Source organism: Oncorhynchus kisutch, linkage group LG23, assembly GCF_002021735.2.
Source record: "Oncorhynchus kisutch isolate 150728-3 linkage group LG23, Okis_V2, whole genome shotgun sequence".
Classification (NCBI taxonomy): Eukaryota; Metazoa; Chordata; class Actinopteri; order Salmoniformes; family Salmonidae; genus Oncorhynchus; species Oncorhynchus kisutch.
The window spans coordinates 20,450,478-20,470,700 of NC_034196.2; the positions used below are offsets into that span (position 1 = coordinate 20,450,478).

Here is a 20,223-nt window from a genome sequence, read left to right on the forward strand (position 1 = left end):
GTGTGTGTACCTGGTGATGTCGTAGACCATGAGAGAGTGTGTGTGTGTACCTGGTGATGTCGTAGACCATGAGAGAGTGTGTGTGTGTGTGTGTGTGTACCTGGTGATGTCGTAGACCATGAGAGAGAGTGTGTGTGTGTGTGTGTGTGTACCTGGTGATGTCGTAGACCATGAGAGAGAGTGTGTGTGTGTGTGTGTGTGTACCCGGTGATGTCGTAGACCATGAGAGAGAGTGTGTGTGTGTGTGTGTGTGTACCTGGTGATGTCGTAGACCATGAGAGAGAGTGTGTGTGTGTGTGTGTACCTGGTGATGTCGTAGACCATGAGAGAGTGTGTGTGTGTACCTGGTGATGTCGTAGACCATGAGAGAGTGTGTGTGTGTGTGTGTGTGTACCTGGTGATGTCGTAGACCATGAGAGAGAGTGTGTGTGTGTGTGTGTGTGTACCTGGTGATGTCGTAGACCATGAGAGAGAGTGTGTGTGTGTGTGTGTGTGTACCCGGTGATGTCGTAGACCATGAGAGAGAGTGTGTGTGTGTGTGTGTGTGTGTACCTGGTGATGTCGTAGACCATGAGAGAGAGTGTGTGTGTGTGTGTGTGTGTACCTGGTGATGTCGTAGACCATGAGAGAGAGTGTGTGTGTGTGTGTGTGTGTACCTGGTGATGTCGTAGACCATGAGAGAGAGTGTGTGTGTGTGTGTGTGTGTGTACCTGGTGATGTCGTAGACCATGAGAGAGAGTGTGTGTGTGTGTGTACCTGGTGATGTCGTAGACCATGAGAGAGTGTGTGTGTGTGTGTGTGTGTGTACCTGGTGATGTCGTAGACCATGAGAGAGTGTGTGTGTGTGTGTGTGTGTACCTGGTGATGTCGTAGACCATGAGAGAGTGTGTGTGTGTGTGTGTGTGTACCTGGTGATGTCGTAGACCATGAGAGAGTGTGTGTGTGTGTGTGTGTGTACCTGGTGATGTCGTAGACCATGAGAGAGTGTGTGTGTGTGTGTGTGTACCTGGTGATGTCGTAGACCATGAGAGAGTGTGTGTGTGTGTGTGTACCTGGTGATGTCGTAGACCATGAGAGAGTGTGTGTGTGTGTGTGTACCTGGTGATGTCGTAGACCATGAGAGAGTGTGTGTGTGTGTGTGTGTACCTGGTGATGTCGTAGACCATGAGAGAGTGTGTGTGTGTGTGTGTGTACCTGGTGATGTCGTAGACCATGAGAGAGTGTGTGTGTGTGTGTGTGTACCTGGTGATGTCGTAGACCATGAGAGAGTGTGTGTGTACCTGGTGATGTCGTAGACCATGAGAGTGTGTGTGTGTGTGTGTGTGTGTGTGTGTGTGTGTACCTGGTGATGTCGTAGACCATGAGAGTGTGTGTGTGTACCTGGTGATGTCGTAGACCATGAGAGTGTGTGTGTGTGTGTGTGTGTGTGTGTGTGTGTGTGTGTGTGTGTGTACCTGGTGAGGTCGTAGACCATGAGAGTGTGTGTGTGTGTACCTGGTGATGTGTGTACCTGGTGATGTCATAGACCATGAGAGAGAGAGTGTGTGTGTGTGTGTGTGTGTGTGTACCTGGTGATGTCGTAGACCATGAGAGTGTGTGTGTGTGTGTGTGTGTGTACCTGGTGATGTCGTAGACCATGAGAGTGTGTGTGTGTGTGTGTGTACCTGGTGATGTCGTAGACCATGAGAGTGTGTGTGTGTGGGTGTGTGTGTGTGGACCTGGTGATGTCGTAGACCATGAGAGTGTGTGTGTGTGTGTGTGTGTACCTGGTGATGTCGTAGACCATGAGAGTGTGTGTGTGTGTGTGTGTGTGTACCTGGTGATGTCGTAGACCATGAGAGTGTGTGTGTGTGTGTGTGTGTACCTGGTGATGTCGTAGACCATGAGAGAGAGAGTGTGTGTGTGTGTGTGTGTGTGTGTGTGTGTGTGTGTACCTGGTGATGTCGTAGACCATGAGAGTGTGTGTGTGTGTGTACCTGGTGATGTCGTAGACCATGAGAGTGTGTGTGTGTGTGTACCTGGTGATGTCGTAGACCATGAGAGTGTGTGTGTGTGTGTGTACCTGGTGATGTCGTAGACCATGAGAGTGTGTGTGTGTGTGTGTGTACCTGGTGAGGTCGTAGACCATGAGAGTGTGTGTGTGTGTGTGTGTGTACCTGGTGATGTCATAGACCATGAGAGTGTGTGTGTGTACCTGGTGATGTCGTAGACCATGAGTGTGTGTGTGTGTGTGTACCTGGTGATGTCATAGACCATGAGTGCGCCCGCGGCCCCCCTGTAGTAACTACGCGTGACGGCCCTGAAGCGCTCCTGGCCCGCCGTGTCCCAGATCTGCAGCTTGATCTTCTGGCCGCTCACCTCGATTATCCTTGTGCCAAACTCCACGCCGATCGTATGGGGGCAGTCCGCCATGACTGGAGGAGACAGAGAGATGGGGAAAAGGCACTGGTTGTTTGGCTAGGCAAGGAGGAATCTAATGAGGTTCCCCTAAATCCTACAGAAATTTATTTAAATCAAAGATGGCAGTGGAATTAATTAAATCTCACATATTAACAAGAGTCATGAGGAGCCTCAATGGAATGAGCCACATCTCCCATCATGCAAGACTGACTCAGTAGACAGAACACTTCCTCAGCCTGCCTCGTCTCCCTCCCTTCTCTCTGGAGTGTGAACAATCCGAAATTCCTTTTTGATACTGTCGCAAAGCTAACTAAAAAGCAGCATTCCCCAAGAGAGGATGGCTTTCATGTGTCGGGGGGCTAGGGTCAGTTTGTTATATCTGGAGTACTTCTCCTGTCCTATCCGGTGTCCTGTGTGAATTTAAGTATGCGCTCTCTAATACTCTCTTTCGCTGTTTCTTTCTCTCTCTCGGAGGACCTGAGCCCTAGGACCATGGCTCAGGACTACCTGACATGATGACTCCTTGCTGTCCCCAGTCCACCTGGCCGTGCTGCTGCTCCAGTTTCAACTGTTCTGCCTGTGATTATTATTATTTGACCATGCTGGTCATTTATGAACATTTGAACAACTTGGCCATGTTCTGTTATAATCTCCACCCGGCACAGCCAGAAGAGGACTGGCCACCCCTCATAGCCTGGTTCCTCTCTAGGTTTCTTCCTAGGTTTTTCCTAGCCACTGTGCTTCTACACCTGCATTGCTTGCTGTTTGGGGTTTTAGGCTGGGTTTCTGTACAGCACTTTGAGATATCAGCTGATGTACGAAGGGCTATATAAATACATTTGATTTGGTGATTAGATCAGACTGACTCAGTAGACAGAACACTTCCTCAGCCTGCCTCGTCTCCTCCCTTCTCTCTGGAGTGTGATTAGACAGGGGGGCACACTAAACCATGTGGAGCAGACAGGGGGGCACACTAAACCATGTGGAGCAGACAGGGGGGCACACTAAACCATGTGGAGCAGACAGGGGGGCACACTAAACCATGTGGAGCAGACAGGGGGGCACACTAAACCATGTGGAGCAGACAGGGGGGCACACTAAACCATGTGGAGCAGACAGGGGGGCACACTAAACCATGTGGAGCAGACAGGGGGGCACACTAAACCATGTGGAGCAGACAGGGGGGCACACAGGGGGGCATACTAAACCATGTGGAGCAGACAGGGGGGCACACTAAACCATGTGGAGCAGACAGGGGGGCACACTACAAGATTCTTCTCTTGGTCGTGAGGATTCTCCATACCACACGGCCAAAACAATGATGTTCTAGGTACGTTAAGTCTAATCACAAAAGGTGACTCAAAGCAGCCTCAAACATTTTTTGTCAGATATTCATGCTTGCCATACAGAGTTGAAATTAGAGGTCGACCGATTAATTAGGGCCGATTTCAAGTTATAACAATCTGTAATCTGCCTTTTTGGACGCCGATTACATTGCAATCCACGGGGAGACTGCGTGGCAGGCTGACCACCTGTTACTCCACGGGGAGACTGCGTGGCAGGCTGACCACCTGTTACTCCACGGGGAGACTGCGTGGCAGGCTGACCACCTGTTACTCCACGGGGAGACTGCGTGGCAGGCTGACCACCTGTTACTCCACGGGGAGACTGCGTGGCAGGCTGACCACCTGTTACTCCACGGGGAGACTGCGTGGCAGGCTGACCACCTGTTACTCCACGGGGAGACTGCGTGGCAGGCTGACCACCTGTTACTCCACGGGGAGACTGCGTGGCAGGCTGACCACCTGTTACTCCACGGGGAGACTGCGTGGCAGGCTGACCACCTGTTACTCCACGAAGAGACTGCGTGGCAGGCTGACCAGCTGTTACTCCACGAGGAGACTGCGTGGCAGGCTGACCACCTGTTACTCCACGAGGAGACTGCGTGGCAGGCTGACCACCTGTTACTCCACGAAGAGACTGCGTGGCAGGCTGACCAGCTGTTACAGGAGTGCATCATCAAAAGGACCTTGTGCCTGCAAGGAGTCAAGGTAAGTTGCTAGCTAGCATTAAACGTATCTTACAAAAAACAATCAATCCATTAACTACAGATGGTTGATGATATTACTAGGTTAACTAGCTTGTCCTGCGTTGCATATAATCAATGCAGTGCCTGTTAATTTATCATTGAATCACAGCCTACTTCAACTTTGCCAAATGGGTGATGATTTAACAAAAGAACATTCGCAAAAAAAAGTACAATCATTGCACAAATGTACCTAACCATAAACATCAATGCCTTCCTTAAAATCAATACACAGAAGTAAAACTTTTTTTAAATCTGCATATTTAGTTAAAAGAAATGCATGTTAGAAGGCAATATACATCACACTGTATATAGACTTTTCTATTGTATTATTGACTGTGTGTTTGTTTATTCCATGTGTAACTCTGTTGTTGTTTGTGTTGAACTGCTTTGCTTTATCTTGGCCAGGTTGCACATGTTTCATTATTTATTTGAGACTATATTGATTTTGCTTAAAGGTCAAATAAAGTATTCATTGTTCATTCAGTATTGTTGTAATTGTCACTATTACAAATATATTACCTTTATTTTTATTTTTAAACAGACCAATTAAATCGTTATCAGCAAATCGTAATTGGTTGATATCTAGTTGAAATATTTAGCCTGTGAACAGAGGTATAAAATATAATATTTGCTTGTGAACAGAGGTGTAATGATTTGACACTGGCTTTGGTTAAAGGCAAGTACAAATGCATACTAGTAGTCACATTCTGGGTGATGTGATACAACGTCTGGCGAACTCTCATTGGCTTTTGCTGGTCACCGCGCTCAAATGTTCATTGCACATCTCACACTACAAGGTAGGGTGGCAGGTAGCCTAGTGGTAAGTGAAAGGTCACTGGTTCAAATACCCGAGTCGACAACGTGAAGAGTATGTTGATGTTCATTTGAGCAAGGCACTTAACTCTAATTAGCTCCATGGGCGCCGTACTACTATGGCTGACCCTGTAAAAGAACACATTTCACTGCACAATTTGTGTGACAATACATTTTAAAAAGCATTGCCGATTGTGCTGATAAAATCAAGCATGTGAATATATCGGCATGTCTGGGACTACTCAAATACGGCATCGGTAGCCCTCAGATTGTGTCTCTAACCCACTCACATTAAACGACCACCAGTGACGGCCGTGTGGCCTGAGTAGGCAACGATTTGGGGATTTTGTCTCCGATCTCAAAAACTTGTCTGGGACAGCTTAATCAGGGCCAAAAGCATGTAGTGTACACCCAGCTTTACTGTAACTACACTCCCTCATTCCCCTGCTCAATCTCCCTCTCGCTATAAACTACCATACAGAACAGCCTTCCTGTGACACAGCTAGCACCAACTGAAAGTATTAACAGAACCCATATACACACACAGTACGACAGGCACATCCAACCACACAGAAAAATCAGGTGCTCTCGATCGTATACAGACACTTCACCTCCATTGTGAGGCAACAGAGAAGGCAGGTGGTATCAATTTCAGACTGGCAGATCAGCCTGCCAGTTGGTTTTTACCACCTGCGTTTCAATGTTACCCAATGGCAGGGAGGAAGCCTTCAAACCTGACATTCAGCACTGACAAAGCAGCAGCCTGTTCATTTAGAGCCACGTCTATGGGCCACTTGTATGACGAGACTGTGCCATGCAGGATGAGATGCGAGATAGACCAATGAAGAGCAGAGCATCTGCACATAGTGCTGCTAATACTGCCATTAAAAAAATATATATATCATAGCCAGGCGCTAAAATAGAACTTGGTTCTATATTTGACACTTGACGCTCTGCAAGTCCTGCCTCTCCCATCTCCTCATTGGTTTTTAGGAGCATATACCCACGTGGGTGATTGAAAGATGAACTGAGGTCCACACTCCAGTCCAGTTGGTAGTGGTAATGGACTTTAAAAGTTGGTTGCCAACCACCATATAAAGTCCACAAAAGGAGAGATTAGCTAGAAACAAATGAACTCATCCGATTAATTATCAGAGTAGAGAACACACAATTGTGTGTGACTCAAAATTCTACAAAGATCCAGAAAGAAAAAAACTTGTGCATTTCAGGTCAAACAACAAACCAATGTTAATGTCGAAGGACAAATTAGCTAGCAACAGCAAGCTAGCTAGCTAAATGGCCATGAATGTTTGTTTCGACCTGTCCTCTAATTTATATAGTTGGTTCAGAGTTTGCGTTGCTATTTCAACCTGCGTGTCCTGATCGTGTCTGTGGTGGATGGACAAAATCAACATGCGCACGATGACAGACTCGTGCCCGGTCTAGTCAGTGTGAGTCTGATGGCATCAGAGGGGATTTAGAGTAGATGGAGTCGGAGGGTTGGGTCTGTCTGGAGTCAGTGGGGAGCTGGGATGTACTTACATTTCTTCTCTGTGAACTGATGAAGCAAACACGACTTCCCTACCCCCATGTCCCCTATGGAGAGAGAGGAGGTGTTAGGATCCATGTTCAATCTCAACATAACATACAAGATGGAGAATAATTTTTTGGCAGATTTAACTTATTTCCCATGTCATCTAGGGAGGAGTTCTCCCTGACCACTTGGTCTGACCAGGAAAGACTCTGGGCCCTAGTTGTAGCAGAGAAAGAGCATCTTCCCTCTCCTCTTCAGACATTATTAACAGATTCTATCTACACATGCGAGAGCACTTGAAGAGGCAGTATGAATAGGCCTGCAGGGCTTTGACTGAGTGGAAGGCTGGTATGGTTACCTCCAGTCAAGTGGGGGAGAGGAGAGCACCTTTTGTTTGTTTAGGCCTATACACTAATGTCTGCTCTAGCTATGGGGCTAAAGTGGTGTGTAAAGTGTGTGTTTGTGTTGTATGACCACGTTTGATGTCTGCATAACAGACAGCAAACAAAAGCAGAACATAACATACAGCCTTTTGGCTGTTCTCAAACAGGTCCACAATCAGACAAGGAAGGGAAATGTGTTGACATTAAGGTGGGGCTTTTAAGGCCTCAATGCACCACAGTAAACTACCTACAACTAGTTGTAGAGATGTTGAGATAGTGATTTAACTGCCCTGTTTTAAAAAGGTCCCAAACAGATGGGAAAACACTATTTGGAAAAGTGGACCACCTCCACAAATGTAAGCCATTTATGCTCATTACTCACTTTTTTTCTGTTAGTAATATAGACCAGACAGAAGGAGAGCAATAATTAATGTATTCGTGTAATTTATTTAATAGCCTGCTCTAGTACATTGTTGGTTCATTATAACAAACAATTTAGCTTGGCTTAGGCTAGCTTCCTGGGAAAACAATTATTGATGAAAATGTTTCAAGTCACTTTAGGTGGTAACCTCATACTACATACAAATAAGCTGCTGTGATAGAGGTCATGGGTAGGGCCTGGGGTTTTAGTCTCTAGTCTCCTGATGGGAACTCTTCCAGGGCTTGTGTAGGGAGAGCAGCAGTAGCGTCTCACTGAGTTGTGTACTAACTGCAGCCACTGGGCGACCCACATACAGCACAGTAGTATACAAATACAGGCCTCCACGCCACTCCCTCAGCACACTTACCGATGATGATGTATTTGAAAATGTAGGAGTAGTTGTACGGTGCAGTGGCCATTGTGGCTCTGAAAAAGAGAGAGAGAACGCTTATAGGATTCAGAGACAATGTTTGTGGGTCTATGAATCAATTCTATCTGGTATCATGCAGAAACCACACATTATCAATACATTTTGTCTGTCGACATCACTCACAATCCCATTTAATTGTACAGTGCTTGGGCTGACCACACAATTACAGTGCCTTCAGAAAGTATTCATACCCCTAGACTTTTTCCACATTGAGTTACAGCATGATTTCAATTGATTTCTCACCCATCTACACACAGAAACTCCATAATGACAGTGAAAACATGTTTACAAATGTATTGAAAATTAAATACAGACATCTCATTTACCTAAGTATTCACACCCCAGCGATTACAGCTGTGAGTATTTCTGGGTAAGTCTAAGTGCTTTCCACACTTGGATTGTGGAACATTTGCCCATTATTCCTTTCAAAATTCTTCCTGCTTGGTCAAATTGGTTGTTGATCATTGCTAGACAACCATTTTCAGATCTTGCCATAGATTTTCAAGTAGATTTCATTCAAAACTGTAACTCGGCCACTCAGGAACATTCGCTGTCTTCTTGGTAAGCAACTCCAGTGTTGATTTGGTCTTGTGTTTTAGGTTATTGTGCTGCTGAAAGGTGAATTAATATTCTAGTGTCTGGTGGAAAGCAGACTCAACCAGGTTTTCCTCTAGGATTTTGCCTGTGCTTAGCTCCATTCCGTTTCTTTTTTATCCTGAAAAACTGTGTTGGATTTGCCCCAAACATAACACTTTATATTCAGGACAAAAAGTTAATTGCTTTGCCACCTTTTTTGCAGTATTACTTTAATGCAAACAGGATGCATGTTTTTGAATATCTTTGTATTCTGTAAAGGCTTTCACTTTGTTAATTAGGTTAGTAATGTGGAGTAACTACAATGTTGTTGATCCATACTCAGAGTTTAATGGGTTGACGGGGGAGACTGTTTTAAAGTCACCATCGACCTCATTGCGAAATCTCTGAGCGGTTTCCTTCCTCTCCAGTAACTGAGTTAGGAAGGACGCCTGTATCTTTGCAGTGACTGGGTGAATCGATACATCATTTTTTATTTTACCCATCTACCAATAGGTGTCCTTTGCGAGGCATTGGTAAACCTCTGGTCTTTGTGGTTGAATCTGTGTTGGAAATTCACTGCTCAACTGAAGGACCTTACAGATAATTGTATGTGTGGGGTACAGAGATGAGCCAGACTCCTGACCTTATTTTGGCTTGCCAATAACAAAGGGGTTACTTATTGAAAAAAAACTTCGATAAAGGAAAAATATTTTTCAGGGGTGGGTGCTCTTCAGAGACAACTCTCCCAACAAATCACAAGGCAGACATGCTAGAACGCTGCGATCCGAAACCAAAAGTTTACAAGCTAAACCTTTAGAGGTTTTAGTAAAGGTAGTAGTTCAGGCAAACTAGCCAATTGTGAAATGCACTCATTTAAAAGTAACCTCTCATCTCCCTTTTGCTAAATTATTTGGTATTTTATTCAAACGGATAAGGTAGTGACATCGGCAGTAATGTAGTTGCTCTATGCCAAAAGAGTCCATCATTGAAACCAGCCGGTAGTCACTGTTGTGCCTAGGGTCTGGTTTGAGACTAGATTCAACACAGCTGGAGATGAAACCATCAGATAGCAATGTATCTGACCACAAAGTCAACATAGTCAGTATCTTTAACTCCAATATCTATATGAAATGAATCTACATGGCCTAACCAAACCAATGTCTGTCCATCAAATCAGCATGAAGTCATCAAGCTTCAGACAACTGACACCGGCTTTGTCCCAATTAGGCCATCTCTTCTTCCTCCCAAAGTGTGCACTTGCTCACTGCCCTTCATTGATTTGAAAGGAAATATGGTGGAAACTCCCTCTAGCCCATGCCTTCACCAATCTAATTATTTTAGATTTGATGGAAGTAGTGAACAAGTGTACACTTCAGGAGAACGGAAATATCATTTGGAGTCGGGATGTACTTTGTGGGCAGGTTGTGTAAAAGGACTAGACAATGGCCTAAGCCTAGATGATGAAGCGAGGCCAAACAAGTACTCTCAGGGTGGCTGCAAAATCAGGCTGGGGCTCATCATAGATCACACATGCACGCACACACGGAGAGGGCCTGTCCGGGGAGTTATTCCAAGAAGCCTTAATCCTATTTACAACAGAACTATGGACTGTAACAAGATGAGATGCAGCAGAGCCAGACTCCTCGTTATTACCATCCCATGATGAACCTACAATCTGTAGTTTTCCATTACAATTAGGGATATGACAAACTGACAATTTTGCTTAACATTTAAACCAGGAGTTGGAAGCGAAATTGTTTTCTATTAGTTTCATTCTTAACAGAAACTATTTATTTTGTTCCTTGAAATTCTGCGATCGGGGAGAGCGCGAGAGGGTGGAGGAGCCGAGGAGGAAGCTTTGCTTGAAGTGCTGGGCATCTTGTTATGACATGCATTATGGAAGTGGTGTTGGAGGGCCAGTAGGAGGCACTCTTTCCTCTGGTCTAAAAGAATATCCCAATTCCCCAGGACAGTGATTGGGGACACTGCCCTGTGTAGGGTGCCGTCTTTCGGATGGGATGTTAAACGGGTGTCCTGACTCTCGAGGTCATTAAAGATCCCATGGCACTTATTGTAAGAATAGGGGCGTTAACCCTAAATTCCCAATCTGGCCCTCAAACCATCACGGTCACCTAATAATCCCCAGTTTACAATTGGCTCATTAAATCACCCTCCTCTCCCCTGTAACTATTCCCCAGGTCATTGCTGCAAATGAGAACGCGTTCTCAGTCAATTTACCTGGTAAAATAATGGATAAATAAAAATAATCTGAATTAGACCCACAGAATTATACCTACGAAGGAGCGGCTTCTATTGAAGAACTTGAATATCTTTGAACTTCCAACCAGAGCTAGCTAGCTAACAAGCTTGTGTGCAGAGCGTAACCAGAATGAAAATAAACACGTCTTGCCTTTTTGTAGTTAATAAATCCAATTTGAAACATGATAGCTATAGTTTCCTTAATTAGCATTGAACAAGTTATTCCATTGTTCTCTAATAAAAAAATCTATATTCCTCATTTCTGAATCACGCTTGTAATGTCAATAGACTCCCGTAGCCTAAGTTTCGGAGGAGGTTGAAGCCTACACGCACTGGCAAAGATTTTCAGCTAGCAGGCAGACACTGGAATAAGTTTGAGTGACAGAGTGAAGGCATTGCATAGGGGCTTTGCTGTGTTTTTTGGTGGCCTAAAATAAAAAATAAAATGTTTTTTAAAAAGTGTTATTAACCGGTTCCCATGCTTTTAAAATGACGGTTCTGTTACAGAACAGTATAGATCACTTTCGTTCCCGGTTCTGATCCTCAATTTTGGTTCCAAACACTGGTTTAAAAAACAGCCATTCTTTTGTTTGTCTGTAAAGGAATACTGCTTCTGAAGCTCGACAAACGTCCATCATTAGGCAACCAGAATTGTCAATCAAATAATCTCAAACTGTCTGTGCATAGACTTTCTGCCTGCACACAGACAGCCCTCTCCTAAAAAATTACCTGAAAGTTAGTTAAATACTGTGACATACCAAGACATTCAGTAGAAACAATAAATCTTCTGCTAGGAATCGACTCCTAAAGATTCAGTATTTTGGAACAAAGGAGACTTATTAGCCACCGTACTTCCGAGAACGGAGAGCCGTCCACTCTAGGAGCTCAGATACAATCATTTAATTACCAACGTTTGGACAGACAAGCCGTCTTCATCAGGGTATAATGACAAACACTGCGGGTCACTAGCTTATATAGTGTCAAATGACGCACAGGTGTCTGTAATCATGGCCGGGTGTGCCCTGACATCATTGGTTAATTCTCAGATAAACATGAATGGATAGCATATGATCATAGATACAATTTGGCTACGTAGACCTACAAACATATACAATGAAGAGCAAAATCAAAACAACCACAAGAATGGCTTCAGATCAAAGTCTACGTTGAGACCGTACTTCCGAGAACAAACACTTGCATCTTTCATAGCGAGCTAGCAAGGGACAGAGAGCGAGCGGGGAGAGGCACAGTATAGGCAGGTCAGCCACCAGGCAATGTCTCACAACTTCAGTAAAGCAGGGCCTATCATCAAAGAATAGGCTAATATATTGTACACGCACCAGACCGAAGACTAACGATGCGAGTGTGTTTAGCGATGAGAGAGCAGGCGAGCAAGCTGCAATGTGATTTAACATTTTAAGGGGTGAAAAACCTTTTTCCATTAGTGATATTTCTTAATGTTAAGGATCCCAGATTTTGCTTAAAAGTTTAAACATTCACACCCCTAATTACAATCTCTAGGTCAGCAGTCAAATCAGTAAAATGGTTAGTTAATTGGTTATTATTCAGGTTAAATAAATCAAATTTAAAAAAACACTTACCCCCTTGTTTTTCCATCATGACAAAGATAGAGAACTTCTCTGGAGATGTAGCCTAATCTCACTCAATGAAAGCTAGAACTGCATAGCACCAAATAGGTGTTTATGTTGGGGTTGTTCATTATCATTATGCGCCATGTTCAATGGAGTGTTTCCTAGCCATGGGGGCTCCCACTCTGCCTCATAAACCTCAAGCAACAAACTGCTCTGAGGACTCACAGATAGTCAGAGTAAAAGGGGTGTGACAGTAGTTTACAGAGGAGTCAGTCCACCTCAAAAAGCACAAGAAGGAGACTCACTTTTCCATAGAGGGGTTATAAAAGTTACTATGGCCAAACCGGTCTGGCGTTACAGACATTGTTGTGAGAAGACCGATTTTCAGGATGTCTCATGGTCTGACACTGCTCTAGCTCTGCCACCTTTCACCTCAGGTGTGGAAGGGCGACATCGGCGGATTGAGACGCAGCCCATGCAAAAAAAATGTTTTATGTCTAACTTAAAACTAACAGATTTTGATGGGGATTTTTTATATTATGATAATTAGATTTCGACTCTAGGGGGTTAAATGGATAACATTTTCTTTGCAACTTTGGGTAAAAAGCTTTTGCTCATGGTGAAAATGCATTGTGTGGTCGAGCCAGTCCTCCATGAAAGCAATTCAGCTTGTCCTTCAACCCAACTCGACCTTGAATAGTCAAAAATGGCAGCTCTCTGAGAGGGCTATCTGTATGGTGCAATTCTCATATGAAGACTTTTCGTACAAGCCCAAACTTTGATGGAGAAATCAGCTAGTGACTAAAATGCTGTGACAACCCTAATAAAATACAATTGTATTTTTCAATCAAATTCTTAGAAAACATGTAGTGTGATTAGTGACATTTACCATTACACCCAACCCCATTGGAAAACACTATACAATGTGTTAGGGATTTTTACCATTGAAGACCATAACATCGAAACCATAATAACGGCTTTAGTTTAATGGGTTTGCTTGTTTCCCAATCGCCAAGAATGGTATAACACCCTCTTCAGTAATCTGTGTATTAATTTTTAATCACAGTGCTTATAGCATCAGACAAGCTTATATAGTTGATTTGATTCAAACATAGGGTGTGTCTAAATATGGAAAATACACGTCTCGGGCGACCAATATATATATATTTTTTTTGGGGGGGGGTCTAAACACTGGAGTTTGAGAGCTGACTTCTGTAATGCAAGTCGAATTCAAATTCAACCACCCTGGATAGTAGCCTATAAAGTACAACCTGTGAATACCAGTGACTAAGTCATCTGTTATCATGGTAATCCCAGTGTCCCATTTTGTTTCCCTCTATCCGGGAAATTCCTCTTTAGCCTGTGGTTAAGTACACAGTAGTTATAACGACATTGCAGTTAAAGCAGGTCTGTAGATTCAAATCGCTATGCAACAGAGCCTGGTGCCAAACAGAAAAAGAGCTGTGCTATGGCCTGCTGCTCAACGACCAAGTTTTCCTGCTAAACAATTTAGCACTATGACAAATGCTTCTGTTTTGAGCTAGGGTGAATTGAGAGAAGATGGGAGAAGGTGAAAGACAGAAGTAGAAAGTGAAAAGGAGACCGGGGAGCAGGATGAAGAAAAGGGATGCTCTCATTGTGATATGCAGAGGCAGTTTGAGTAAACTACACAGGGAAGAGAGAGCAGCGTCATCCAGAACAGAAGTGAGTGGATGCGTGCTAATTGGCTGAGTGGGGTAATTCCAGGTTAAGGTGTCATCTAACCCTTTTCCTCTCAATACGTGGTTGGTCAGAGACCCTTGGGGGCCACACACCCCGGCAGCAAAACACTCCCCTTTGCAGCTCTAGCTGCTTTAAAAACAATAGTGCAGAGAGTTCAGAAGAGAAGCTGTGGGGTAAACAAGGACAAAGGCAATTGACGGAGGTAGGGGAAATCATGTACTTAGGGTGTGGGACAAGCTCTGGTGAGGGATTTGATACACTGACCGTGAAGTGGTCTACCACACCTGACTGCTTTTCTAAGGAACCAATTTAAACCGGTGGTAAAACTCTTTTCCCCTGGAGTTAACAACTGTGTCAGTGGTGTGTGAGGTCCTGACTACTTGCTTGCCTTGCTGCTAACCTGACTGCCACCCCTCACATGACCCTCTTATGTGGTGCCACCAGGCTCATATGTGAGAGTTTCTCCATAAGGCGGCAACTATACGACTACAAGAGCCATACACACACAAACACATATATTCTGGACACTAACGCTAGGCCCATTCCTTCTTTGGGTAAATGATGGGGGAAAACTCCCCTTTTCCTGAGTGAAGCCCAGGTGGAGTATCCATCCAAGGAGAGGGTGATTGAGAGCAGCATGTGACCAAACTGCAGTCTCAATGCTTATCCATCCACTCACACCGATTCATAAAAACAGAGAGCGGTCACCTCTTTCTTTTTAATCACATCCATTTCCTGTTGTTGAACAAATATAAAAATCGGTGTCACACACACACATATGGGCTGTTTGCTCTCTTCTCTGACTCATTGCCATATTTTTATGCAGTCACACAACATCCAAATCCTGTAGTAAATTGCACATGCCTTTGGGTTGTGATCAGAACCAAAGGCAGAGATGGAATGAACAAAACACTTGCAGAACGTGGTTTTAATCAACACACATACAGTGCATTTCTTTTCATTTACTGTGTGATGTGCAATTGTAATAAGGGATTTAATATAAATAAAATTCAAGGCCAAGAAAATACCAAATGCCTCTGCTCATGTCACACAGATGAGTATCTGTCATATGGTGACACTTCTACATGAATACATTCATATTCCAACCTAATCAAAGCCTAATTTGTATCATAACAAATAAACATTTATGTGATTATGAGCTGGCTGAGACGAGGCTAGATAAGGATGCATGGTGTATGTGTATGTGTGGGGGGGGGGATTATATGTCGGAATATTATTGTTTTGACAATATTATGTTTGCATTAGATGGCTGTACCTGCACCAAAACTACTGGAGTTTTTCCTTCATAGCTTGTTCTCCATCTTTCTAAAAAGGAAGCCAATTTGTTTTACTCATGGCTCTCCCTTGTCCCTCTGCAGAAGACTTATGGTGAGCAATATGTTTGGAACATCGAATCTCAATAAAATCACAATATAGAATCGGAATACATATAATATCAGTACCTAAGTATCGTGATAATATTGTATCGTGAGGTCCCTAGTCATCTGTGTGATTACTGGATAGCTGGCTGAGCTACTGAACAAATATATAAATGCAACATGTAAAGTGTTGGTCCCATTTTCATGAGTTGAAATAAAGGATCCCAGAAATGTTCCATACGCACACAAAAAAAAGTGCACCAATCTTTTTAGATCCTTGTTAGTGAGCATTTCTCCTTTGCCAAGATAATCCACCTATCTGACAGGTGTGGCATATCAAGTAGCTGATTAAACAGCATGATCATTACACATGTGCACCTTGTGCTGGGGACTATAAAAGGCCACTACAATGTGCAGTTGTGTCACACAATGACACAAATGTCAAGTTTTGAGGGAGTGTGCAATTGTCATGCAGGAATGTCCAACAGAGGTGTTGTCAGAGAATGTAAACTTCACTACCATACGCCGCCTCCAACATCGTTTTAGAGAATTTGGCAGTACTCCCGAGTGGTGCAGCGGTCTACGGCATTGCATCTCAGTGTAAGAGGCTTCACTTACAGTCCCTGGTTTGAATCCAGGCAGTATCACGTTCGGCCGTGAGTGGGATCCCCATAGGGCGGCACACAATTGGCTCAGCGTCTTCCGGGTTTGGCCATCATTGTAAAAAAGTATTTGTTCTTAACTGACTTGCCTAGTTAAATAAATAAAAGGTTCAATAAAAAATCTAATTACATCCAACCGGTCTCACAACCACAGACCACAATGTAACCACACCAGCCCAGGGGGGTGCTGAAGAGTATTTCTGTCTGTAATAAAGCCCTTTTGTGTGTGTGTGTGTGTGTGTGTGTGTGTGTGGGGGGGGGGGGGGGCTGACTCCCCAGTGGGTAGGCCTACACCATTCCAGGCCCACCCATGGCTGCGCCCCTGCCCAGTCATGTGAAACCCATAGAGTAGGGCCTATTGAATGTATTTCCTTATATGAACTGTGACTCAGTACAATCTTTGAAATTGTTGCCTTCATATTTTTGTTCAGTAAGTTAATAATGATGTACTTTGATGAATGACACAATATCGCAGAACAATACAGTTGGCTTGTGACTGATCTTTGACATTTCAAGTAGCTACACGTCTGATTATAGCTAGCTACATGAAATGGAAAAGATTGACAAACTAATTTGGCTAAGGATTCAGCACCATAAAGCAGCACCATCCATCAGCTGGCCATGGGTGGCTACCTAGCTGTCGGGCTAACTGATGTTAACACAAACCGTGGCAACGTCAGTTGGTGTCTGTTGAGATAGCTGGCTAGCTAACATCTATTTATTGTAGATGTTTGGACGCTAAGAGAAATGTATATCTAGCTAATTCAGGCAAAGGAGCTTGGAGAGAGGTGGGTAGCTAATTGGAGTAGCTACATTTCTAGCTATGACCATAACATTGGGCCTAGTCTCGTACGTCGTTAGCTATCGTCCCTGACCTGCTAGCTAACAAGCTAACTAGCCAGCTAGAAACAAGCTAATCATAATGCGTGTCATAATTTATTGGCTCTACAAATAGGTAGCTAGATAACTATGTCGGTCAAAAAGACAGTAACGTTACCATGATAAACTAGCTACCTTAAGTGAAATGTTGCGCCAACAATTGTGATAGGTACCGAACATTAGCCAACTTACTCTTCCGGTCAGCTAGCTAGCTACTTATACTAGATAGTTACCGAAATTCAACAGCCTGTTCCCGAAATACAGATAGACCGAAAACCACAATGGCTAGCCAAAACCACGGGAACTGAAGAATGGTCAAAACAAATATATACAAAGCAAAATACATCTCGTTAGATAGCTAGTAGTCACCCTTCTAGTAAACGTTGCCAATTTATGAAACTCGTTGACTGGAAACGTTAACTACTGGTTAGCTAGGCTTGACAGCTAGCTGCCATGTTAGCAAATTAGCATAGTACGTTAGCTAGTTGTTAGTTTACTATGTAAGACAACATGTTTACAGTTTTATAAATGTGTTATATGTGGATACGAGCACGTCTATATCGTGTTTTTGTTCTCACCGGGAATTGTCGGTTTTATGTCTTGAGCTGCTCAGAAGGGATCTGTAGGTTATCCTGCCTGAGGTATCTGCCTTGGCTGTCTATCCAAGATGGCTGCTTGCACTGCACAGGGTTTCCTCTGTTGTATATGGGCTTCTTGGACAAAGGCACTGCGGTATAATAAGAACTGGATACTGCGTCCAAGATGTCCGCCCGTTGTTTTCAAGGTAATCTACTCACGTTCTCATACGCCAATTCATAGACCGTCTATATCCGGGTTATACTTAACGCCTCAATCACACTAACAGTGTTTTCGCGCAAAATAGTACATAGCATCATCTGAATATGTGCAACAAAATTCAACATTCACCCTCTGCTACCATGTGAAGCCGTCTATGGGTAAAGTTTGACGCATACCTTCAATAAATCCAACGTGTGCACCACACAGAACGCATTGCAACTGCCTCTGCAACCAATGCTGCAAGGCAAACACAGCATTCCATTGGTTATGAATGTACCAAACTGTTGGCACTGTCGGTGGGATCGAGGCGTAAGCGGTATAAAGCTAATAATATATGATGGCTAAGGGCTATTTCTTATGCGTAGCTCAATGCAGAGCGCCTGGATATAGCCAATGGTGGTATATTGGCCATATCAAATGTATTTATAGAGCCCTTTTTACATCAGCAGATGTCACAAAGTGCTTATACAGAAACCCAGCCTAAAGCCCCAAACAGCAAGCAATGCAGATGTAGAAGCACAGTGGCTAGGAACAACTCTAGAAAGGCAGGAACCTAGGAAGAAACCTAGAGAGGAACCAGGCTCTGAGGGGTGGTCAGTCCTCTTCTGGTTTTGCCAGGTAGAGGTTATAAGAGTACATGGCCATTAAGGCCAGATTGTTCTTCAAGATGTTGAAATGTTCATAGATGACCAGTAGGGTCAAATAATAATCACAGTGGTTTTAGAGGGTGCAACAGGTCAGTACCTCAGGAGTAAATGTCAGTTGGCTTTTCATAGCCAAGCATTCATTCAGAGGTCGAGACAGCAGGAGCGGTAGAGAAAGGGAGAGAGAGAGAAAGAGGGAGAGTAGAAAAAGGTAGCATGTCCGGTGAACAGGTCAGAGTTCTGTAGCTGCAGGCAGAACAGTTGAAACTGGAGCAGCAGCACGACCAGGTGGACTGGTCATATGAATCACACATTGTGTATGAGAGAGAGAGAGAGAGAGAGAGAGGAGAGGGAGATAGAGAGAGTGTTTGTGGTGATATATTTCCATAATAATGGATTGGAGAGTTTTTTATGTGAGTGGGAACCTGTTTAATGGCATCTGGTTGACATAAGGAAAGGGCCAGGAGAAATGTAATCACTCATTTATATCGATGCAAGGACTCTCTTTTTGGGCCTTATTTATAATTATACAGATAACACAGACAGAACAGGTAGAGGGCAAAACACACGGATCCCCTACCAAATCAAACCCACCCCAACTCCCCCATACTCTGTTAGAGTCCCACCCAAAAAAACTAACTAAAAGCATGCATGATATACAGAACAGTTGAAACTGGAGCAGCAGCACGACCAGGTGGACTGGTCATATGAATCACACATTGTGTATGAGAGAGAGAGAGAGAGAGAGAGAGGAGAGGGAGATAGAGAGAGTGTTTGTGGTGATATATTTCCATAATAATGGATTGGAGAGTTTTTTATGTGAGTGGGAACCTGTTTAATGGCATCTGGTTGACATAAGGAAAGGGCCAGGAGAAATGTAATCACTCATTTATATCGATGCAAGGACTCTCTTTTTGGGCCTTATTTATAATTATACAGATAACACAGACAGAACAGGTAGAGGGCAAAACACACGGATCCCCTACCAAATCAAACCCACCCCAACTCCCCCATACTCTGTTAGAGTCCCACCCAAAAAAACTAACTAAAAGCATGCATGATATACAGAACAGTTGAAACTGGAGCAGCAGCACGACCAGGTGGACTGGTCATATGAATCACACATTGTGTATGAGAGAGAGAGAGAGAGAGAGAGAGGAGAGGGAGATAGAGAGAGTGTTTGTGGTGATATATTTCCATAATAATGGATTGGAGAGTTTTTTATGTGAGTGGGAACCTGTTTAATGGCATCTGGTTGACATAAGGAAAGGGCCAGGAGAAATGTAATCACTCATTTATATCGATGCAAGGACTCTCTTTTTGGGCCTTATTTATAATTATACAGATAACACAGACAGAACAGGTAGAGGGCAAAACACACGGATCCCCTACCAAATCAAACCCACCCCAACTCCCCCATACTCTGTTAGAGTCCCACCCAAAAAAACTAACTAAAAGCATGCATGATATACAGGTTTTACCCATGTTTTAAAGCTATACAGTGTTTGTTAAAAAATTACATTGTTTACAAACAATGGAGTAAAACATGCATACATTTGAGGTCTGATGAGGTAAGACCTTTGCTCATAAGGCATTTAAAAGTTACATTCTTCAAGAATCAATGGCTACATATTATACTTTT

General features: G+C 43.7%; 1 protein-coding gene across 1 annotated transcript in view; it reads right to left on the bottom strand.

Moving 5' to 3' along the window:
* LOC109879861 (ras-related protein Rab-14) overlaps positions 1-18,173 on the bottom strand; it is a 41,751-nt gene extending 23,578 nt beyond the window's left edge. The window contains exons 1-4 of the mRNA XM_031803148.1: positions 17,718-18,173; positions 8,008-8,066; positions 6,845-6,898; positions 2,237-2,414 (exon numbers count right to left, since the gene is read on the bottom strand). Of these exons, the coding sequence (XP_031659008.1) occupies positions 2,237-2,414; positions 6,845-6,898; positions 8,008-8,059 (284 nt within the window). The 5' untranslated portion in view covers positions 8,060-8,066; positions 17,718-18,173. The remainder of the gene's footprint in view (positions 1-2,236; positions 2,415-6,844; positions 6,899-8,007; positions 8,067-17,717) is intronic.
* Positions 18,174-20,223: the final 2,050 nt, after the last annotated feature.